Raw genomic sequence first — 25,251 nt, forward strand, 5'->3', positions numbered from 1 at the left:
GTTATTTTTATATATATAAATAAATATGCCGTTTTCAAAATAAATTAATGCAAACCGACACACCTGATGATGACCGTTTGAGTTATGGTCGAAACGTCGTGAGAATTTTTTATTGTTTTATATATATTTTGTTATTTTGTTGTTTCTCTTCAACGTGACTTTACCGAAAAAACTAAGAATAGGAAATAAACTCCTTAAAAAGTTTTTTAAGTGCACTAAAAAGGAAATAACTCGATTGGACAACGGGAAGTGGACGACATCTTGATCGCAAGAGGCACGTGGCACCTGCTTCCGAGGCGAGGCGATTCCAAAAATGTTAATTGCTTTAAAAGAGCCAATTAATTGATGCCGATGTTCATGCAGGCATGTATTGTCACCGGATCTGAGTGTGCACAATTTGGAGTTCATTGGACAACAGGAAGTCGACTAACTTTTGATTACAAGATTTGACCACGACAAACATGGGAGTCAAGTTGAGTGAAACCGTTGAAAAAGTTCCTCGCTTGAGCTGTGGAAGTGGAGAAAGGGGCTGGAAGTGGGACATGAGGGTGGTGTCGGGGGAAAGTCGGACAACAGGAGGGGCAGCAGCTGAGCAGGTGGAACCACCCGCTCTGTTTATGGAGCAGAGAGCGCGTGGTGGGGAGCAGAGTGAGATGAGTGGGGAGTAGAATGAGATGAGAGGGGAGGGTTAGGAGAATGCGTGGAGGCGGAGTGGAGTGAGATGAGAGGCAGGAGAGTGCGTGGAGGGCAGCAGAGTGAGATGAGTAGAGTGAGATGAGAGGGGATAAGTAGCAGAGTGCGTGGAGGGGAGTGGAGTGAGATGAGAGGGGAGGCGTGAGCGGGTGGGAGTCAGCAGTCTCGACGGCGGAGAGCTCCTCCGTGGAGCCATGCGGGAGAGCTCCACCGTGGAGCCATGCGGGAGAGCTCCACCGTGGAGCCATGCGGGAGAGCTCCACCGTGGAGCCATGCGGGAGAGCTCCACCGTGGAGCCGTGCCGAGAGGTTCCGACTCCCCGCTCCTTCACCATCATCAGGGGCCTCTCCTCCCGGAGTGGCTTCTGCTCGGCTCGTGGTGCCCAGCCCTGGTGGTTTGGTGCAGGCGGTTCACACCGTGCGTGCAACAGGCTCCCTTCCCACCCTGGCCGCTACGAGTTCACACCCACCCCCCCCCCCCCCCCCCCCGTGCTGTCTCCGTCTCTGCGGGAGCAGGAGGGAGCTCGCAGGGCACCTGCCAAGGCCCGGCAATGGGCACCTGCTGCTCCTGCTGCAGGCTCAGTGGTGGTTATGAGCAGCTGTACGGCGATGATGTGAGTCGCAATGATGACGAACACTGTGCCAACACCACTTAGATATCCATTGTCATTTATGTGAACATGCTAACCCTCAGTTTAACACCTAGCAGGCTTTCGCGACCAATATCATCCATAATACAGGGTTTTAAAAACGATGGACCCGATTTGAAATCGCTGTATCTCTGCAACCACGAACCGACCATGAATGAAACTCTTACCACTTGAAAGGGCGGGGCATAGAGAGGGCGGGGCATAGAGAGGGCGGGGCATAGCGATGGCGGGGCATAGCGAGGGCGGGGCATAGCGAGGGCGGGGCATAGCGAGGGCGGGGCATAGATAGTTTCAAATGATTACCGCTCGATGCCTCTCCCAGCGCACAAACAGCCCCTAGCCTCAGTCATTCGCAAGGCGGTGACCCCCGCAACACAAGGGGCGTTTTGCGTTCTGCAGTTCAGCAAGACTGAATCCGTAATTACGGTGCAGCGTGCCCTTCAACGGCGTTTTGGCATCGATCCGCCAATGTCAAAGAGCATTCGTCGTTGGCTAGCGACAATTTGAGGAAACGGGCTGCTGTTGATGTAAGGGGAAGAGCACAGGGCGACCACCCACCTCAGAGGGAAACGTGAGAAGAGAGGCGTTGGGGACGAATTCAACTATCGTCTCGATGTTGTCCGTACAGCAGGTGGAGGGCGCGTAGAGCATTTATAAAATGGTTAATAAAACTTGATAACTCATTAAACCGTTTGTAACTTTGTGTGTAATTGTAACATGTTGCCATCGTGAAATATACTGCTTTGAAATTGGGCCCATTCTTTTAAAGCACCCTGTACATCGCGTAAATATTTTCGCGATCTCACCCTAAAAAAGAACCTGCTTATATTATTTTTTACCGAAAGTGCTAAGAATATGGATTACTGCAGTCACGAAAGCTTTAAATCAAAATGTATTGCAGACGTTAACCCCCCCCCCCCCCCCCCCGCCTCTGGTCTCCGCACCTTGATTGTCTCACAAGCGACGATATCACGTTTATTTAAGGCCGAAACGGGAGTGGGATTTCTCCAAAACAACTCTCTGCGGCTGTCGCCTGACGATGCCGGTCGCTGTCATCACCGGCGAAACGTCGCGGCTGCTCGCGTTGCAAATGTCGCTGTGGGTTTTTACTCCCCAAAGCACAACCGGTTAGTGCCGATCCGAGTAACGAATTGGCCACGTTTTGTGGACGTTGACAAACCCCGCAATTGTGTATCTCTGTGTGTATGTATCTCTGTGTGTATTTATCTCTGTGTATGCATCTCTGTATGTATGTATATCTGTGTGTATCTCTGTGTGTATGTATCTCTGCATCTCGACGTGTATCGCCACGGTGGGCGAGATGTTAGCTACCTCGCTTGGTATACAGGAGGTCGTGAGTTCAATCCCAACCCTGGCGCCTGCTGCTGTATATTTGGAGTTTCAGTGTCTCTCTAGAGATCGATTTAAAGATAGATTTAGAGATAGATTCAGAGATCGATTTAGAGATAGATTTAGACGTAGATTTAGAGATAGATTTAGAGATAGGTTCAGAGGTAGATTTAGAGAGAGATTTAGAGATAGATTCAGAGATAGATTTAGAGATAGATTTAGAGAGATTCAGAGATCGATTTAGAGATAGATTTAGAGGTAGATTTAGAGGTAGATTTAGAGGTAGATTTAGAGATAGATTTTGAGATAGATTTAGAGATAGATTTAGAGATAGATTCAGAAATCGATTTAGAGGTAGATTTAGAGGTAGATTTAGAGGTAGATTTAGAGGTAGATTTAGAGGTAGATTTAGAGATAGATTTAGAGGTAGATTTAGAGGTAGATTTAGAGTTAGATTTAGAGGTAGTTTTAGAGGTAGATGTAGAAATAGATTTAGAGGTAGATTTAGAGGTAGATTTAGAGATAGATTTAGAGATAGATTTAGAGGTAGATTTAGAGGTAGTTTAAGAGGTAGATTTAGAGGTAGTTTAAGAGGTAGATTTAGAGATATATTTAGAGATAGGTTTAGAGGTAGATTTAGAGATAGATTTAGAGATAGATTTAGAGATAGATTTAGAGGCAGATTTAGAGATAGATTTAGAGATAGGTTTAGAGATAGATTTAGAGATAGATTTACTAATAGATTTAGAGATAGATTTAGAGATAGGTTTAGAGGTAGTTTTAGAGATACATTTAGAAATAGATTTAGAGATAGATTTAGAGATAGGTTTAGAGATAGATTTAGAGGTAGATTTAGAGATAGGTTTAGAGATAGATTTAGAGGTAGATTAAGAGGTAGATTTAGAGATAGATTTAGAGGTAGTTTTAGAGGTAGATGTAGAAATAGATTTAGAGGTAGATTTAGAGGTAGATTTAGAGATAGATTTAGAGGTAGATTTAGAGGTAGATTTAGAGATAGATTTAGAGGTAGATTAAGAGGTAGATTTAGAGATAGATTTAGAGGTAGTTTTAGAGGTAGATGTAGAAATAGATTTAGAGGTAGATTTAGAGGTAGATTTAGAGATAGATTTAGAGGTAGATTAAGAGGTAGATTTAGAGATAGATTTAGAGGTAGTTTTAGAGGTAAATGTAGAAATAGATTTAGCGGTAGTTTTAGAGGTAGATTTAGAGATAGATTTAGAGGTAGATTTAGAGGTAGATTTAGAGATAGATTTAGAGGTAGATTTAGAGGTAGATTTAGAGATAGATTTAGAGGTAGATTAAGAGGTAGATTTAGAGATATATTTAGAGATAGGTTTAGAGGCAGATTTAGAGATAGATTTAGAGATAGGTTTAGAGATAGATTTAGAGATAGATTTACTAATAGATTTAGAGATAGATTTAGAGATAGATTTTGAGATAGATTTTGAGATAGGATTAGCTGCACAGATCGACGCAAAATCACACAAACCGAACCTGCAATAAAGCGAGCGAAAACCTGCATTAAAAAAAATGTGACTTAGCAATAGCATCCCGTAATGTACCGGGGTCACACACCTTTCCCTAAACACACGTAAGAATAAATTTGACCATTTCTGACAATACAACAGGAGGTGTTAAGGTGTTAAAACACCAAATATAAACCTTTTCGAAGCAATGTCTGCGTTAACCACACGTGCTTGTGGTGAACATGTAAACAAATATGGACTGATAGCAATAATATAATGGGCATTGTCTTTGAAACTGAATTGGCCTACACCAGAGACAGTGGTCTTCTTCGTGGCCTCGTCTCACCACCAGTGTCAAAGCAGAGGACAACGGCAAAAGGCGGACAGTACAATGACAATGCCACACGTGTCAGAGCATTTAGATCTCAGCTTGAGCAGCTTTATCACGGGATACCCTTTTTTTGCCAGTATCAAAGTATGAAAAATAAGAACAGGTTTTACACTTTCTGGCAAATAAACCCTTTCTGGCAATGAACCTATTCATACTCTCTGGTTCTTTCGGTAAAGTCACGTAGATAGAAAAAAATAATAAAAGATGAACACGACGTTTCGGTCGCAACACAAGCGTCCGTCTTCAGGTGAGAAAAAAAAAGATTTGCTGTTGTGGCTTTATATAGGCACGGGAGGGGGGTGGGGGGAAGAAGTTTTGTCGAGTCGTGGCTGTAGGAGTTCACGGGGATGGGGGATGGAGGGTTTGTGGCGTGCAGGGACGGGTGGGGCTGGAGAAATTAGCAAGTAAAGGAGCTCGAATTAGTAATCGGATGACGACAACCCTGTGGCTGAGTGAAAATCATAGCAGTTGAAACTTGGCGCGGTTTATCGCATCCTTCCAATGATTGCACAATTTGAATCAATCTTCTCGATTAAAGCTGTGTCTGTGTTTCTATATCTGGATGGCTTCGTGAACAAATCTCTGATGGTGGCCCGAGGGTTTGCAGAGCGCCTTGGTCTCGGAGAAAACAATGTCACGTGTTATCAATGTCACGTGTGCCCACAGCGTTGAAACAATGATCCGCCACCGCCAACGTGTTGGTTCTGCCGTGTTTCAAATCCGCTTTGTGTTCGCGAACCCGGTCTGAGACACGTCGCTTCGTTTCAACAAATGCAACTGCTGCCGCAGACCCCCACTCAGCTTATAGACACCAGGACACTGCATGTCCGGAATCGCATCCTTCACCGCTGAGATCACCTGCAGTCACGAAAGCTTCAAATCAAAAACCTATTTTTATGTTTCATACTTTGCTTTTGCCAAAAAATGGTCTCATGGTATGCGCACACACACACACCCACGCGTGCACTTTTGTCAAAACCGCAATGGTGACACAGCTGCAACAATTCATGACCAGGCCCCCTTTGCAGCGACTCGAACGCTCTCGCGCCGATGGTGAAACCTGCAGGGCCGGTCGGAGCGGGCCAGGCAGGCTTCTGACTGCCAAAGTGTGATTTCTCATGAACGTTTTAAAAAAAAATGCATATATTGCCACACGCGGTCAACTGCTTCCCTGGTTCATTTGTTTTGAGTCCGCGATCTGCGCGCTATTGAAATCACACACGCATGGTTGCTATCGGTGGCCCTCGAGATGTGATTATTACACTGTGTAACAAAAACTATTGATTTGTTCCTGGGTGCTAAGTGATATTTCCTAATTGCGTATGCCTCAAAAGTACGTAAAATGGGCTATTATTCCCCACAAACTTTGCTTTTGTGACCAGGACATTGATATTTTGAAATGTACCTATTTTCAATGAGAGAACGGGCGAATTTGTGTCATTCCTTCACATTAAATCCTGGTCACAAAAGCACAGTTTGTGGGGAATAATAATAGGCATTTTCTATACTTTTGAGGCATAAGCAATTAGAAAATGATACTTACTACCCAGGAACAAGTAGCGTGTTACATCGTATTATCATTGCACCCGTAGCAGGACGAGGGGGAGGTAAGAGATTCACCACGTGGGCTAGGAGAAGTTAACTACCTCACCTGGTATACAAGAGGTCAATCCTCACCCTGACGCCTACTGCTGTATATTTGGAGTTTGCGGTGTCGCTGTCTCCCCGTGGTCGCGTGGATTTTTGCTCTGGGTCCTCTGGGGTTTTCCCCTCCATATTTAGAATTAACATCACGCGTTTAGAGTATTTTGCTGCTATATATTTCCACACGATGACAATGATTAACCACTTCGTTCAGCTATCATTTGTGATGGCCAGGTCGCTTCTGAAAAAGAGCGACATAGCTCAGTTGGTCCTACCTGCTGAAATAAAAATACATTTTTTATAGTTTAGTTTAGTGCCAGAATTTAACAGTTGAATGCACACAAGCGGAACTCTTTTTGAATCGAGATTTCACACCACAATCTTGAGGTGGGATTAAAATGGTAACTTTAAAAAAATAATGGAATCAACCTGGTTTCAGTGGTGATGTAAATAGGTTGCACCTACATGACTTTTATTCTAGCTTTGTGCAAGAAAGTATCACTTTTACAGGTGCCCAGGTTCCTCAGAAGCCAGAGACGTTGAGTCGACATGGCTGAGACTCTGGGATCTAATCCAGGTTACTCAGAAGCCAGAGACGTTGAGTCGACATGGCTGAGACCCTGGGTTCTAATCCAGGTTCCTCAAAAGCCAGAGACGTTGAGTTGACATGGCTGAGATCCGGGGTTCTAATCCAGGTTCCTCAAAAGCCAGAGACGTTGAGTCGACATGGCTGAGGTCCTTGGCTCGAATTCAGGTTCCTCAGAAGCCAGAGACGTTGAGTTGACATGGCTGAGACCCTGGATTCTAATCCAGGTTCCTCAGAAGCCAGAGACGTTGAGTTGACATGGCTGAGATCCGGGGTTCTAATCCAGGTTCCTCAAAAGCCAGAGACGTTGAGTCGACATGGCTGAGGTCCTTGGCTCGAATTCAGGTTCCTCAGAAGCCAGAGACGTTGAGTTGACATGGCTGAGACCCTGGGTTCTAATTCAGGTTCCTCAGAAGCCAGAGACGCTGAGTCGACACGGCTGAGACCCTGGGATCTAATCCAGGTTCCTCAGAAGCCAGAGACGTTGAGTTGACATGGCTGAGACCCTGGGTTCTAATCCAGGTTCCTCAGAAGCCAGAGACGTTGAGTTGACATGGCTGAGATCCTGGGTTCCAATCCAGGTTCCTCAGAAGCCAGAGATGTTGAGTTGACATGGCTGAGGTCCTTGGTTCGAATTCAGGTTCCTCAGAAGCCAGAGACGTTTAATCGACACGGCTGAGATCCTGGGTTCGAATGCAGGTCCAACCACTGCCACGTGACTAAACATGGCTCTCAGAACTACGGTGAAGTTGATAGTCTCAGTCTGATCACCATGACTGAACAAAATAAAACAATCGCGTAACATTTTCGGTTCGGCACTTTGGTTTAGCAAATTTCCAGCTTTGTAGAATTGGATTTTTTTTATATATATCTGTTTGACTGACACGACATGAACACACCTCTCCAGCGGCAGAGCGCGTTGGAAAGTCGAGTCGGCACGGCTGTAATAGTTTTGTTGTTGTTGTTGTTGTGTTGTTTAGTTCGAGAAAATCTGACAAGAGACTCAGTGAGGCTGTGCCGGGTAAGGGGGCGGAATCATAACCACGAGACCCAGGTCCGCGCTCGACCTCGCAGCTCAGCTCAGACCCCACACAGCACTGCCCATGTGTTTATTTTCTTTTCTGCAGTGACGATCATCAAATTCCTCCCGGAGATTTTAAGACATCTACCCATGGGTGGAGTTTGGGGGACGGGGGGGGGGGAGAGGCGGGCAACGCCCTCCCTTACTGGACACCTTAATGCATTTTTTAAATCTTACAATTAAGATAATAAATTAATTAATCACATGCACCCGCGATTCCTCGTGTGAGGGACAAAGCGAACCCCTGCATTTTGACTGCAGGTATTGTGGTTAATGCAGACGTGAATCCTTGTAAGAAGGTTTCAGTTTTGTTGCCAGAAAAAAAGGGGAAAAACCCTCTTATTACATTTTGGTACTGGCAAAGGAGGTGTAATGATGTAGATGCTCACCCCGAGCCCTCATTACTTTGATAGTGGCATTGTATTTGAGCTGTGTGACGCCTTTTGGTGTCATCTGGTCGAGCACCAATTGGGTCGAGGCTCAAAAGAAAGCCGTTCATTGGTGTGGACCAATCAGTTTCAAAGACAATGCGTCATATATTATCATAGTATGTTTTTTTTGCATTTTTACTGCAGGTATTGTGGTTAATGCAGACATGAATCCTTGAAAGAAGGTTTCAGGTTTGTTGCCAGAAAAAAGGGGAAAACCCCTATTATTACATTTTGGTACTGGCAAAGGAGGTCTAATGATGTACAGTGAGGGAAAAAAGTATTTGATCCCCTGCTGATTTTGTACGTTTGCCCACAGACAAAGAAATGATCAGTCTATAATTTTAATGGTAGGTTTATTTGAACAGTGAGAGACAGAATAACAACAACAAAAATCCAAAAAAACGCATGTTTTTCTGGATTTTAATGAGGGAAATAAGTATTTGACCCCTCTGAAAAACATGACTTAGTACTTGTTGGCAATTACAGAGGTCAGACGTTTCTTGTAGTTGGCCACCAGGTTTGCATATCAGGAGAGATTTTGTCCCACTCCTCTTTGCAGATCTTCTCCAAGTCATTAAGGTTTCGAGGCTGACGTTTGGCAACTCGAACCTTCATCTCCCTCCACAGACTTTCTATGGGATTAAGGTCTGGAGACTGGCTAGGCCACTCCAGGATCTTAATGTGCTTCTTCTTGAGCCACTCCTTTGTTGCCTTGACCGTGTGTTTTGGGTCATTGTCATGCTGGAATACCCATCCACGAGCCATTTTCAATGCCCTGGCTGAGGGAAGGAGGTTCTCACCCAAGATTTGACGGCACATGGCTCCGTCCATCGTCCCTTTGAAGCGGTGAAGTTGTCCTGTCCCTTTAGCAGAAAAACACCCCCAAAGCATAATGTTTCCACCTCCATGTTTGACGGTGGGGATGGTGTTCTTGGGGTCATAGGCAGCATTCCTCCTCCTCCAAACACGGCGACTTGAGTTGATGCCAAAGAGCTCCATTTTGGTCTCATCTGACCACAACACTTTCACCCAGTTGTCCTCTGAATCATTCAGATGTTCATTGGCAAACTCAGACGGGCATGTATATGTGCTTTCTTGAGCAGGGGGACCTTGCGGGCGCTGCAGGATTTCAGTTCTTCACGGCGTAGTGTGTTGTCAATTGTTTTCTTGGTGAATATGGTCCCAGCTGCCTTGAGATCATTGACAAGAACCTCCCGTGTAGTTCTGGGTTGATTCCTCACTGTTCTCATGATCATTGCAACTCCACAAGGTGAGATCTTGCATGGAGCCCTAGGCCGAGGGAGATTGACAGTTCTTTTGTGTTTCTTCCATTTGCGAATAATCGCACCAACTGTTGTCACCTTCTCACCAAGCTGCTTGGCAATGGTCTTGTAGCCCATTCCAGCCTTGTGTAGGTCTACAATCTTGTCCCTGACATCCTTGGAGTGCTTTTTGGTCTTGGCCATGGTGGAGAGTTTGAAATCTGATTGATTGATTGCTTCTGTGGACAGGTGTCTTTTATACAGGTAACAAGCTGAGATTAGGAGCACTCCCTTAAAGAGTGTGCTCCTAATCTCAGCTCGTTACTTGTATAAAAGACACCTGGGAGCCAGAAATCTTTCTGATTGAGAGGGGGTCAAATACTGATTTCCCTCATTAAAATGCAAGTAAATTTATAACATTTCTGACATGCGTTTTTCTGGATTTTGTTGTTGTCATTCTGTCTCTTACTTTTCAAATAAACCTACCATTAAAATTATAGACTGATCATTTCTTTGTCAGTGGGCAAACGTACAAAATCAGCAGGGGATCAAATACTTTTTTTTCCTCACAGTAGATGCTCACCCCGAGCCCTCATTACTTTGATAGTGCATTGTCTTTGAGCTGTGTGACGCCTTTTGGCGTCATCTGGTCCAACACCAATTGGGTCGAGGCTCAAAAGAAAGCCGTCCCTTGGTGTGGACCAAATCAGTTTCAAGGACAATGCATCAAATATTATCATAGTATGTTTTTTGTTTGCATTGTGACTGCAGGTATTGTGGTTAATGCAGACATGAATCCTTGTAAAAAGGTTTCAGTTTTGTTGCCAGAAAAAAGGGGAAAAACCCTATTATTACATTTTGGTACTGGCAAAGGAGGTCTACTGATGTAGATGCTCACCCAGAGCCCTCATTACTTTGATAGTGCATTGTCTTTGAGCTGTGTGACGCCTTTTGGGGTCATCTGGTCCAACACCAATTGGGTCGAGGCTCAAAAGAAAGCCGTCCCTTGGTGTGGACCAAATCAGTTTCAAGGACAATGCATATATTATCATAGCATGTTTTTTGTTTGCATTGTGACTGCAGGTATTGTGGTTAATGCAGACATGAATCCTTGTAAGAAGGTTTCAGTTTTGTTGCCAGAAAAAAGGGGAAAAACCCTATTATTACATTTTGGTACTGGCAAAGGAGGTCTAATGATGTAGATGCTCACCCCGAGCCCTCATTAATTGATAGTGCATTGTCTTTGAGCTGTACGCCTTTTGGCGTCATCTGGTCGAGTACCAATTGGGTCGAGGCTCAAAAGAAAGCCGTCCCTTGGTGTGGACCAACCAGTTTCAAGGACAATGCATATATTATCATCGTATGTTTTTTTTGTTTGCATTGTGACTGCAGGTATTGTGGTTAATGCAGACATGAATGCTTGTAAGAAGGTTTCAGTTTTGTTGCCAGAAAAAAAGGGTTAAAACCCTATCATTACATTTTGGTACTGGCAAAGGAAGTCTAATGATGTAGATGCTCACCCCGAGCCCTCATTACTTTGATAGTGGCATTGTCTTTGAGCTGTGTGACGCCTTTTGGCGTCATCTGGTCCAACACCAATTGGGTCGAGGCTCAAAAGAAAGCCGTCCCTTGGTGTGGACCAATCAGTTTCAAGGACAATGCATATATTATCATAGCATGTTTTTTGTTTGCATGACTGCAGGTATTGTGGTTAATGCAGACATGAATGCTTGTAAGAAGGTTTCAGTTTTGTTGCCAGAAAAAAAGGGTTAAAACCCTATCATTACATTTTGGTACTGGCAAAGGAGGTCTAATGATGGCCTTGCCCTTGTTTTGTCTCCCCCCGATTTGCTCTGCACCTCCCCCCCCCGTTCCCGTTGTACCGTGGATGTGCACCGATGTCCCCACCTACTCACGGCACGTAAAGTGCAGGGGACTGATTGAAGATGAAACACTCGCGTGCGAAAGAGACATTTTTCAAAGGATTTGAAGCTTTCGTGACTGCAGGAAATCCATACTCTTTGTTTTTTTCGGTGAAGTCACGTGGGTTTATTTGATACCGACGTGACTTTACCGAAGGAACCAAAGAGTATTTTTCAAAGGGTTTTTGATATATTACAAAGTAAAGATCCCCCGTATAGCCTGTAACAGACTGTAGGGGCAAGTGCTGTTAGCAAGCGCCTATGAAGGCCGGAACGGTACACGAGGGGGTGGGTGGTCAGCACAACGCCCGACCGCCTTTGTCTTCCCAGTGGCGATGTTTACACACAGCACCAGGTACTCATTTCAGGCTGAGTCGACCTAGGGTAGGCCCAGGACCGGTTCAGATAATCGTCGCCGGTGTTGGCCGTGAGCAGGAATCGAACCCGGGTCGCCAGGTTCATAGCGCAGCGCGCTAACCGCTACACTACCGCTATATATTTTCACACATACAGGGTGCTTAATGTTTTGTAACACTTTTATGGGACTATCGTTTTTAATGAAAAAATTACGGATAATAATACACTGTAACATGATAAGAAATGTAATGTTAATAGCTTCAAAAAGTCAAAGAGTCTCTTCCACTTGTTCGCCATCGTTGCCAACGCGTGCCTAGAGTCTTCACCAGGTGGCCTCCAGAGGAGGCACATTTAATACTCTGTTGTTGTTGCTGCAAATTCTACGAAGTGTTAACATTTTTTTGAAGCACCCGTATAGATATTTTAAACGTGTAATAATAATAATTTACACTTTAAATCGACTCTCTTTTGAAAGATCCTCGTCAAAAGCTGATGGCGACGATGGCGACGACGTTCCATCCCCCCCTCCTCCTCCTCCTCCAGAATCCAGGCGACCACACGCCACTACCGGCCAGGACCCCCAGCGAGGGCGCAGGGCTACGCGACCCCCCGGGGGGTCTCCACGACCGCCACCTCAAGGCGCCTCTCGTGGATCTGGAGTCCCCCGGGTGGGAGGGCCGCCCGTCGACGAACGCGAACGGCCCCGCCGACCCCAGCCGAGCGGGGCGATGTCCTCCACCGTGCCCCTCCGTTGACGCCCCCTCCGCTGGAGTCCCCGACCAGACCCCTCGGGGTCCCGCTAAGGCAGCCCCGTCGCCGCCGCCGCCGCCGCCGCCACCGCCGCCACCGCCGCCACAACCTCCCCCCATGCCCGGGATGCCGGACACGGCGAGGATTCCGCCGTGGCTCAAGGCCAAGAAGAAATACGACAAGAGGCGGGCGACACGGCCTGTCAGGTGGAAGATGGTGGGTGTCGCACAGACAGAGATCACGCACAAAGACAAAAGACCCCCCCGTGTAGCCTCGACAGACTGTCGGGGCAAGTGCTGTTAGCGAGCAGCACCTATGAAGGCCGGAACGGTACACGAGGGGGTGGGTGGCCAGCACCACGCCCGGCCGCCTTTGTCTCCCCAGTGGCGATGTTTACACACCGCACCAGGTTACTCATTTGAGGCTGAGTCGACCTAGGGGAGGCCCGGGACCGGTTCAGATAATCGTCAACGGCGTTGGCCGTGAGCGGGAATCGAACTCGGGACGCCGGGTTCGTAGCGCAGCGCGCTAACCACTACACTACCTCTCCCCACACACAAGCATACACACGCACTCACCCACCCACCCACTCACCCACCACTCACCCACCCACACGTGGTGAGTGCCGGTCCAATCCATTGTCAATCGTCGCCATCTCCGTTCGCCAGCTCATGGTGATCACCTGATCGTTCTGCGCTCTCGAGCAGCAATATTTCATAGATATTGCTGCTCGAGGTCAGCGGTCCATTGGCGTGAAACTCACCCACCCACTCACTTAACTACTCACCTACCCACTCACTCACTCACCCACTCACCTATTCACCTACCCACCCACTCACTCACCGACTCACCTACCCACTCACTCACCTGCTCACGTACCCACTCACCTACTCACCTACCCACTCACTCACCTACTCACCCACCCACTCATCTACCCAGCAGCCCATTGGCCTAGAACTCACCTACCCACTCACCTACTCACACACCTACTCACCTACCCAGCCACCCAACCACTCACCTAGTCAGCGGTACATTGGGCTGGAACTCACCTACCCACTAACTCACCTACTCATCCATCCACTCACCTACCCCCTCACTCACCTATTCACCCACCCACTCACCTACTCTGCAGTCCATTGGCCTGGAACACACCTACCCACTCGTTCACCTACTCACACACCCGCACACCTACTCAGCGGTCCATTGGCCTGGAACTCACCTACCCACTCACTCACCTCCTCACCCACCCACTCACCTACTCACCTACCCACTCACTCACATACTCATTCACCCAACAACTCACCTGCTCAGCGGTGTATTGGCCGGAACTCACCTACCCACTCACTCACCTACTCACCCACCCACTTACTTACTCACCTACCCACTCACTAACCTACTCACCCACCCACTCACTCATACCCACCCACCCACTCACCTACTCATACCCACCCACTCACCTACTCATAACCACCCACTCACCGACTCACCCACCCACTCACCGACTCACCCACCCACTCACCTCTGTGTGTGTGTCTCTCTGTCCGTGCGGCGTTCTGGCCGCAGATCGCCCCCAGCGCCGTGGAGAGGAGGAGCGTGTGGAGCAGAGCCGACGAGACACGATTCGACAGCCCCCAGTTACAGGCACAGCTCCTGCGGGCATTCGCGGGTCAGAGCTGGGGCAGTTCGACATCCGTGGGGGGGGGGGGGGGGGGGCGGGTGGGGTCATGGTGCCACTAGGTCATCGTGTCACCGGGTCATTTGTAATCACCTGGTCGCAGTCCCACGACGGAATTTGCTTTTGTGTTTTCACGGGGTCATGGGTCAGATTCTCACGGGGGGTCATGGGTCAGCTTCTCATGTGGGAATTGGTATAATGGGGTCATGGATCAGCTTCACATGGGGGAATTGGTATAATGGGGTCATGGGTCATTTCTCATGGGGTCATGGATCAGATTCTCACGGGGGTATTGGTATAATGGGGTCATAGGTCAGATTCTCACGGGGTCATGGATCAGCTTCTCATGGGGGAATTGGTATAATGGGGTCATGGGTCAGATTCTCACAAGGGTCATGGGTCAGATTCTCACGGGGGTATTGGTATAATGGGGTCATGGGTCAGATTCTCACGGGGAAATTGGTATAACGGGGTCATGGGTCAGATTATCACGGGGAAATTGGTATAACGGGGTCATGGGTCAGATTATCACGGGGGTATTGGGATAATGGGGTCATGGGTCAGATTCTCACGGGGTCATGGATCAGCTTCTCATGGGGGAATTGGTATAACGGGGTCATGGGTCAGATTCTCACGGGGGTCATGGTTCAGATTCTCACGGGGGTATTGGTATAATGGGGTCATGGGTCAGATTCTCACGGGGAAATTGGTATAACGGGGTCATGGTTCAGATTCTCACGGGGAAATTAGCATAACGGGGTCATGGGTCAGATTCTCACGGGAGTATTGATACAATGGGGTCATGGGTTAGATTCTTACGGGGGTATTTGTATAACGGGGTCATGGGTCAGATTCTCACAGGGGAATTGGTATAACGGGGTCATGGGTCAGATTCTCACGGGGTCATGGATCCGCTTCTCATGGGGGAATTGGTATAACGGGGTCATGGGTCAGATTCTCACGGGGAAATTGGTATAACGGGGTCATGGGTCAGATTCTCACGGGGGAATTGGAATAATGGGGTCATGGGTCAGATTCTCACGGGGTCATGGATCCGCTTCTCATGGGGGAATTGGTATAACGGGGTCATGGGTCAGATTCTCACGGGAGTCATGGGTCAGATTCTCACGGGGGTATTGGTATAATGGGGTCATGGGTCAGATTCTCACGGGGAAATTGGTATAATGGGGTCATGGGTCAGATTATCACGGGGAAATTGGTATAACGGGGTCATGGGTCAGATTATCACGGGGGTATTGGTATAATGGGGTCATGGGTCAGATTCTCACGGGGAAATTGGTATAACGGGGTCATGGGTCAGATTCTTACGGGAGTATTGGTACAATGGGGTCATGGGTCAGATTATCACGGGGGTATTGGTATAACGGGGTCATGGGTCAGATTTTCAAGTGGAAATTGGTATAACGGGGTCATGGGTCAGATTCTCATGGGGGAATTGGTATAATGGGGTCACGGGTCAGATTCTCACGGTGGGACTTGGTATCACAAGTTCATCTGGTCATGGATTGCAGTGGGGCAATCATCTCGCGGTGGCTAGGAGATGTTAACTCCATCGCCTGGTCTGCAGGAGGTCGTGGGTTCAATCCTGACCCTGACGCCTGCTGCTGTATATTTGGAGTTTGCGTGTCTCTCTCTCTCATCATCATGCTGGCTAGGAGATGTTAACTCCGTCGCCTGGTATACAGGTGGTCGCGGATTCGATCCCGCCCCTAACGATGCCTGCTGTATATTTGGAGTTTTCAAGTCTCTCTCTCTTCCCGCGATCGCGTGGATTTTCCTCCGGTTTCCCCCTCCACGTTGAGAATGAACATCACGCGTTTTAGACCATTTGGCTGCTGAAAATGTCCACGTGACGATAAGTGGCCACTCCGTTGGGCTATCGCTCGTGGCCCAAGTCGCTTCTGACAAAGAGCTACATACCTCAGTGTGGCCTTACCTGGGGGGGGGGGATAGTTTGATTAGTTTTAGTTCCACGTGCTTGCTGGTGTGTCACGCTCACCCCACCCGCGTGTGTGTGTGTGTGCGTGTGTCACAAAATCGCTCCGTTGAACTAGTTCAACAGCTTATTCACTTGCGTTTTCATAAGGGCGCTGAAGATCCAACGGAAAGGGCTACGGAGCGCCGTGTCCAGAATTGAAGTCCCGTTGGTCCTCACTTCTCCATCTTCGTCGTCGTCATCAGTCACCAGTCACGCTTGTAGCGTAGGCCCAGGGCAGCCGGAGCACCTCGGCTCCGGCTCAGGTAGACGACGAGGTGAGGGCGGTGGGGGAATTCGCGGTGTGAGGACGACGAAGGCGACCGCGGGGTCGTGTGGGTCTCGTGGTGACGGTTGCCTCTGCCGCCGTGTCGCAGCCAAGCAGCCCAGGGCCGGAGGGTCAACCGGAGCGACGTCAGTGCCACCCGCCGCGCCCCCCGCTGAGGCCTCCTCCGTCTTCAGCAAAGACGTCTTACAAAATTTTGGTGAGAGGGAGAGCCATGACCTCCCACCCCCACTACCCCCACCACTTCTACCCCACTCCTACCCCACCACTTCTACCCCACCACTCCTACCCCACCACCCCCACTCCTACCCCACCACTCCCACTCCTACCCCACCACTCCTACCCCACCACTTCTACCCCACCACGCATACTCCTACCCCACCACTCCTACCCCACTACCCCCACTCCTACCCCACCACTCCTACCTCACCACCTCACTCCTACCCCACCACTCCTACCCCACTACCCCCACTCCTACCCCACCACTCCTACCCCACCACTCCTACCCCACCACTCCTACCCCACCACTCCTACCCCACCACTCCTACCCCACCACCTCACTCCTACCCCACCACCCCCACTCCTACCCCACCACCTCACTTCGACCCCACCACCCCCACTCCTGCCCCACCACTTCTACCCCACTCCTACCCCACCACTCCTGCCCCACCACTCCTACCCCACCACTCCTACCCCACCACTCCTACCTCACCACCTCACTCCTACCCCACCACCCCGGGGCCCTGTGTCGCTCCCAAATTCGGGGAAACTCCCAAACAGCCGCCGACGTGGCCAGGAGAGGTGAGACAGCATTTCAGTTCATGTATTAGGTATAGCCCTGTGAGCCATTCGGCTCTTGACTCGGGTGCAACCACAACAAGCAAAAACAAGAACAAGAAAACATCTTAAAGTGACTACGCGCAACAGAAAAATCCAGGAAAAAACAGCAATGTCTTCCAGAAAAAGCACCGTACATCAACGCTGTGTGCAAAAATCCCAGTGGGATACAAGTCAAACACTAACAACCATAAGACAATTTAGATTAAAGTTATCAGTCTAACTCTGTACTATAACAAACAGATATGGCTCAACCAAAACGTTTTCGAAATCACCAAAATAAAGCTATAAAACAATGTAACAGTGAAATAAAATAACACAATAAAATGCTCACGACGTTTCGGCCACAACACAAGTGGCCTTCATCAGGTGAAGGGACCGGACTGTCCAGAGGACAGCGTTGGAGTGTTATTTTTTTTTATTTTATTCTCATTCTACGTGACTTTACCGAAAGAACCAAAGAAGATGAATCCTTGCAGTCACGAAAGCTTTAAATGGAAATGTAACAGTGATTATAGGGGGTACAACGGCGAATCGGGGGTGACCGCCCTGAGCCCCGTGCTGTGGGGGCCCCCCACTCCCCCCCCCGCGCTTCGACGTCACGACGTCAGATTTCAGGTTTAGTTTGAAGGCATCGATGGCGGGGGGTGGTGAGGCGGGGGGGGGGTCCCACACGTCGTGATTTGCCCCGGGGCCAATGGACGGCCCTGCCAAGGAGATGGCGGCAGGGGGGGGGGGGGTCATCGTCTTCTTGTCAAGCGGGGCGGACTTTCTCTCCGGGTTCTCCCGGTCGTGTCTCTTCCCCCCCACCCCCTACCCCCTACCCTGCCTCTACGCAAAGGGCCGGCGATCGAATTCGCGGAAATCGACCGACCGTTCCAATGTAGTAGCGCGGCACTGCATAGCGGCACTCTCGTGCACAAACATAACAAAAAAACCAAACACGTCTTGGGATTCAGTGACGCTCTCCCGGACAAATACACGAGACTATAAGCCGGGGGTCGTGACTGCGGTGATTATCCGACTCCCTGTCTCCTCTCATCCTAAACCTGTCCGCCCCCCCCGCCACCGTGCACGCAGACATCTTCACAAAGTCGGCGAAGGTCTCATACGATGAGATCGCGAGGGCCACCCTGACGGGAGACATGGCCTCTCTCTCCCACATCAAAAGCATCAAGGTAAACACCGAGCGGTCGCGGCACGTGCAGCCTGCGCGCGCGTGTCACGTGCTCCACGTGTATGTCACGTGAGTGGTGAGCCACGTGAGCCGCGGTGGCCAGGAGATGTTAACTACCTCGCCTGGTATACAGAAGTTCGTGGGTTCAATCCAGACCCTGACGATGCCTGCTGTATATTTGGAGTTTGCGGTGTGTGTGTCTCTCTCTCTCTCATCATCATCATGCTGGCTAGGAGATATTCTTAGCTCTTTCGGGTAAAGTCACGTTGAAGGGAAACAATAAAATATAAAATATATATAAAACAATAAAATTCTCACGACGTTTCGACCATAACACAAACGGTCATCATCAGGTATGAAAACCGTCGCCTGGTATACAGGTGGTCGCGGATTCGATCCCGCCCCTAACGATGCCTGCTGTATATTTGGAGTTTTCAAGTCTCTCTCTCTTCCCGCGGTCGCGTGGATTTTCCTCCGGTTTCCCCCTCCACGTTGAGAATGAACATCACGCGTTTTAGAGCATTTGGCTGCTGAAAATGTCCACGTGACGATAAGCGGCCACTCCGTTGGGCTATCGCTCGTGGCCCAAGTCGCTTCTGAAAAAGAGCTACATACCTCAGTGGGGCCTTACCTGGGGGGGGGATAGTTTGAATAGTTTTAGTTCCACGTGCTTGCTGGTGTGTCACGCTCACCCCACCCACGTGTGTGTGTGTCACGCGTGGGGTGAGCTTGACACACACACATGCGCATGACCCACGCGACTCGGGTTCGATTCCCACTCACGGCCAACGCCAGTGACGATAATCTGAACCGGTCCTGTTCCTCCCCTAGGTCGACTCAGCCTCAAAACGAATACCTGGTGCAATGTGTAAACATCGCCACCGGGAAGACAAAGGCGGCCGGGCGTGGTGCTGGCCACCCACCCCCCTCGTGTGCCGCAGTGCCGGCCCTCATAGGTGCTGCTCGCTAACAGCACTTGCCCCAGCTGGTTGTTAAGGCCACACGGGGGAATCTGTGTCTCGTGCGCCCACAGGGCCTGCTTGCATCGCTGCAGAAGATAAACGAGGAGGAGGAGCAGGCGCTGAGAGAGAGGCAGGGCGAGGGGGGCCCTCTGCAGCCCCCCGAGTTGTTCTACTTGCAGGTCGATATTCAAGTCTTCGTCTGTGTCGTCATTTCCCACCCCACCCCCTGCCCCCCCGGTGCATAGGTGGCAACTCCTTATCAGTGCGTCCTACCTTATTACAGACCAACTCAGACCTTATCGGTCACCCCGTGCCCCTTAGAAATCTCAACGTTCATCCTACACAAAGTCGCATCACAAGGGAGAAACACAAATAAATAGACATTTTTAAAAACTCAATTTCCCTGTACATGAATACGTGGTAAACCATAAGGGTTGACAGGTACGCTCCTATACACTACACTATTGCATTACACTACTAAACACTACACTACTACATTACACTACTATACACTACACTATACACTACACTACTACATTACACTACTATACACTACACTATACATTACACTACTATACACTACACTACTACATTACACTACTATACACTAAACTACACTACTACACACTACACTACACTACTACATTACACTACTATACACTACACTATACATTACACTACTATACACTACACTATACATTACATTACTATAAACTACACTATACATTACACTACTATACACTACACTATACACTACATTACTATAAACTACAATACTACATTACACTGCTATACACTACACTATAGACTACACTACTACATTACACTACTATACACTACACTATACACTACACTACTACATTACACTACTATACACTTCACTATTACGTACCTGTCAACCCCTTATCAGTGCGTCCTACCTTATTACAGACCAACTCAGACCTTATCGGTCACCCCGTGCCCCTTAGAAATCTCAACGTTCATCCTGCACACAGTCCCATCACAAGGGAGAAACACAAATAAATAGACATTTTTTTAAAACTCAATTTCCCTGTACAAGAATACGGGGTAAACCATAAGGGTTGAAAGGTACGCTCCTATACACTACACTACTGCATTACACTACTAAACACTACACTACTACATTACACTACTATACACTACACTATACACTACACTACTACATTACACTACTATACACTACACTATACATTACACTACTATACACTACACTACTACATTACACTACTATACACTACACTACTACATTACACTACTATACACTACACTATACACTACACTACTACATTACATTACTATACACTTCACTACTACGTACCTGTCAACCCCTTATCAGTGCGTCCTACCTCATTACAGACCAACTCAGACCTTATCGGTCACCCCGTGCCCCTTAGAAATCTCAACGTTCATCCTACACAAAGTCGCATCACAAGGTAGAAGCACAAACAAATAGACACAAATACATTTTTGCCCGTATTGAAACGGCTGTACGCCGTATGGACCTGAAAACTCAATTTCTCCTGTACAAGAATACGGGGTAAACCGTGTGGGTTGTGACAGTATGGCGGCGTCACTGCCGATCTGTCCTCTCGGCATCAACGTCACGATGGGAGTGGTGGTGGCTATGCTGCACGCAGCCTGCCTGGAATCCCGCGCTGTGGGGAAGAGGCAAGCAGCGACGGGGGTTGGCGGATCACCGCACCTCCTCGAAAGTCCTTGGGTGGGGCTTTCGAGGAGGTGCCGGCACGCCTCGCCTGGCAGGACGAGGCGGTTAGAGAAAGCGTGGACCGATCGCCGTCTGTGTACATCTGCAGTGGCACGCGGCATGGTCCCGAGAGACCTCGGTGCTGAGCTCCACGTGTGTGTGTGTGCGTGTGACCTCATAAAGTAGGAGGTTTAATTTCTTCAGGCACGAGAAACACACGCGCGCGTCTTCCAGGATTACTCTTTTCTCCATGCGTCCTGACCTCTCGCGTTCGCCCCCCCCCCCCCCCCCCCACACACTTATGAATCCCTCAAGCCCCTTTCTAGAAGATTCCTCACCAATCACCTTCCACTTTTTCTGACGGATCCCAACCGACATCCCGCCCGCTCCGCTTTCAATCTCTCCTAACTCCTCACCGTCCCCCACTCTCTCTCCTTGTGCACAATCACCATTGCCACTCCTTATCCCTACTCACCCCCTTGCACTGGAACAAACTTCCCCTCCACACAAAGCGAGAAGCACCCTCCCCCCCAATGAGTTTCCTCTCCTCCCTCAAGACCCCCACATCTTCTCCCTGGCCCATCCTTTCCTCCATCTCTAGGTATCCCAAGTAATTCCCGTAACCCACTAAACCTCCCTCCCCATACCCCCATCCCTATTCACCATGTGACTTGTAGCTGACCTCATTGTTCCACTCATAACCCTAGTAAAACGCCTTGTTTAATTGTGCTAAATAAATGTTGTGCAGTAGAACCACGCGGAGACGAGGAATACTATATGAAACACTGTTACACACAACACTCTATGCTCACACCAGGGGTAGGTGCTCTCTATCTCGGTCATTTACCCGAATGCTATCTGGGTCCTGCCCTTGGCTACCCTTGGGGCTCTCTCACTCGTCCACCACGTAGATCTCGGACAGTCCTTCTTGATGGTTTCCACCATGTTGATTTTGGACAGTGTTTCTTGATGGCTTCCACCATGTAGATCTCGGAGAGTCTTTCTTGATGGTTTCCATCATGTAGATCTCAGACAGTCCTTCTTGATGGTTTCCACCATGTAGATTTCGGACAGTCGTTCATGATGGTTTCCACTATGTAGATCTCAGATAGTCCTTCTTGATGGTTTCCACCATGTAGATCTTAGATAGTCCATCTTGATGGTTTCCACCATGTAGATCTCGGACAGTCCTTCTTGATGGTTTCCACCATGTAGATCTCAGATAGTCCTTCTTGATGGTTTCCACCATGTAGATCTCGGACAGTCTTTCTTGATGGCTTCCACCATGTAGATATTGGACAGTCTTTCTTGATGGCTTCCACCATGTAGATCTTGGACAGTCTTTCTTGATGGTTTCCATCATGTAGATCTCGGAGAGTCTTTCTTGATGGCTTCCACCATGTAGATCGCAGACAGTCTTTCTTGATGGTTTCCACCATGTAGATCTCGGACAGTCTTTCTTGATGGTTTCCACCATGTAGATCTCGGACAGTCTTTCTTTATGGCTTCCACCATGCAGATCTTGGACAGTCCTTCTGGATGTTATCCACCATGCAGATCTCGGACAGTGTTTCTTGATGGCTTCCACCATGTAGATCTCGGAGAGTCTTTCTTGATGGTTTCCACCATGTAGATCTCAGACAGTCCTTCTTGATGTTTCCACCATGTAGATCTCAGACAGTCCTTCTTGATGGTTTCCACCATGTAGATCTCGGACAGTCTTTCTTGATGGTTTCCACCATGTAGATCTCGGACAGTCCTTGTGGAACGGATTCCACCATGTAGATCTTGGACAGTCCTTGTGGATGGTTTCCACCATGTAGATCTCGTACAGTCCTTATTGATGGTTTCCACCATGTAGATCTCGGATGGTCCTTGTGGATGGTTTCCACCACGTAGATCTCGGAGAGTCTTTCTTGATGGTTTCCACCATGTAGATCTCGGACAGTCTTTCTTGATAGTTTCCACCATGTAGATCTCAGACAGTCTTTCTTGATAGTTTCCACCATGTAGATCTCAGACAGTCCTTCTTGATGGTTTCCACCATGTAGATCTCAGACAGTCCTTCTTGACGGTTTCCACCATGTAGATCTCGGACAGTCTTTCTTGATAGTTTCCACCATGTAGATCTCAGACAGTCTTTCTTGATAGTTTCCACCATGTAGATCTCAGACAGTCCTTCTTGATGGTTTCCACTATGTAGATCTCGGAGAGTCTTTCTTGATGGTTTCTACCATGTAGATCTCGGACAGTCTTTCTTGATGGTTTCCACCATGTAGATCTCAGACAGTCCTTCTTGATGGTTTCCACCATGTAGATCTCGGACAGTCCTTCTTGATGGTTTCCACCATGTAGATCTCACACAGTCCTTCTTGATGGTTTCCACCATGTAGATCTCGGACAGTCTTTCTTGATAGTTTCCACCATGTAGATCTCAGACAGTGTTTCTTGATGGTTTCCACCATGTAGATCTCGGACAGTCTTTCTTGATGGTTTCTACCATGTAGATCTCGGACAGTCTTTCTTGATGGTTTCCACCATGTAGATCTCGGACAGTCTTTCTTGATGCTTTCTACCGTGTAGATCTTGGACAGTCCTTGTGGATGGTTTCCACTGTGCAGATCTCAGACAGTCCTTCTTGATGGTTTCCACCATGTAGATCTCAGACAGTCTTTCTTGATGGTTTCCACCATGCAGATATCGACCAGTTGGCCCGATGGTTTCCACGATGTCGATCTCCAACAGTCAGCCCCTATGTCGTCCACCTGCAGTCGTCCTTCAGTCCCCAAGCCGGCGCCCCGATCGCAGGCCTTGCTCCCCCTTATAGGGTGTTTTAAAAAGATGGAACCAATTTCAAAACAGTACATTTCACGATGGCAACATGTTACAATTACACAATAAGTTACAAACGGTTTAATGAGTTATCAAGTTTTACTAACCTTTTTATAAATGCTCTACGCGCCCTCCACCTGCTGTATGGACAACATCGAGACGATAGTTGAATTCGTCCCAAACGCCTCTCTTCTCACGTTTTCCTCCGAGGTGCGTGGTCGCCCGGTGTCCTTCCCCTTACATCAACAGCAGCCCGTTTCCTCAAATTGTCGCTACCAACGACGAACGCTCTTTGACATTGGCGGATCAATGCCAAAACGCCGTTGAAGGGCACGCCCCACCGCAATTACGGATTCAGCCTTGCTGAACTGCAGAACGCAAAAAGACGGTGGTCACCGTCTTGCGAATGACTGAGGCTAGGGGCTGTTTGTGCGCTGGGAGAGGCATCGAGCGGTAATCATTTGAAGCTCTATGCCCCGCCCTCGCTATGCCCCGCCCTAGCTATGCCCCGCCCTCTCTATGCCCCGCCCTCTCTATGCCCCGCCCCCTCTATGCCCCGCCCTCTCTATGCCTCGCCATCTCTATGCCCCGCCCTCTCTATGCCCCGCCCTTTCAAGTGGTAAGAGTTTCATTCATGGGCAGTTTCGTGGTTGCAGAGATACAGCGATTTCAAATCGGGTCCATCTTTTTAAACACCCTGTTATACCCGCTCAGCCCGCCCTGGTAACTTCCAGCAAATTTTCCCCGGTAGATTCGTTCAACAGACTCCACCATCTTCTACTTCCCTTCTCGAACTTTCCCTCATACAGTAGTCTACACCTGTTTCCACCCATCTCCGCTGACCCCACTGTAACCCTTGCCATGTACAGTGCCCTACACAAATATCAATTCAGATATTTTGCAGAGCAGAGCAAATCCGCCGTGTTGCAGGACAGCCCACGGAAGTGGATGTCACAGAGCTACCTTTTGGTAGATCCAGAACCAGAAACAGAATCTTTGTTTAGACTGGGAGGAGGAATCCGATGAGCTATGAAGCTCTTCTTCACAGATGTCCAGCAGGGCCACAAGGGGTCAGAACGTTACAACAACAAGTAACACAACAACACGACGGGAGTGCAAAGTATAGGCAAGGTAACAAATCACAAAACATTTTAAAT

At 48.5% G+C, this 25,251-nt stretch overlaps 1 protein-coding gene across 1 annotated transcript; it reads left to right on the top strand.

Moving 5' to 3' along the window:
- The first annotated feature begins 1,170 nt into the window (after positions 1-1,170).
- On the top strand, positions 1,171-20,880 carry LOC142905691 (uncharacterized). Its single transcript, XM_076052658.1, has 6 exons — positions 1,171-1,306; positions 12,397-12,819; positions 14,167-14,269; positions 16,652-16,759; positions 18,478-18,575; positions 19,608-20,880. The coding sequence occupies exons 1-6, from the start codon at positions 1,244-1,246 to the stop codon at positions 19,779-19,781; spliced, it is 969 nt and encodes a 322-aa protein (XP_075908773.1). The 5' UTR covers positions 1,171-1,243; the 3' UTR covers positions 19,782-20,880.
- Positions 20,881-25,251: the final 4,371 nt, after the last annotated feature.

The sequence above is a fragment of the Petromyzon marinus genome, chromosome 57, assembly GCF_048934315.1.
Source record: "Petromyzon marinus isolate PM22_M1 ecotype Great Lakes invasive population chromosome 57, UKy_Petmar_22M1.pri1.0, whole genome shotgun sequence".
Classification (NCBI taxonomy): Eukaryota; Metazoa; Chordata; class Hyperoartia; order Petromyzontiformes; family Petromyzontidae; genus Petromyzon; species Petromyzon marinus.

What these genes read in the sequence shown, in the direction of transcription:
- LOC142905691 (XM_076052658.1), top strand. Translation starts at nt 1,244, where the DNA reads ATGGGCACCTGCTGCTCCTGCTGCAGGCTCAGTGGTGGTTATGAGCAG. An exon ending in AGCAGCTGTACGGCGATGAT is followed by an intron (nt 1,307 to 12,396) that starts GTGAGTCGCAAT and finishes CTCCTCCTCCAG; the next exon opens with AATCCAGGCGACCACACGCC. An exon ending in GCTCCTGCGGGCATTCGCGG is followed by an intron (nt 14,270 to 16,651) that starts GTCAGAGCTGGG and finishes GCCGTGTCGCAG; the next exon opens with CCAAGCAGCCCAGGGCCGGA.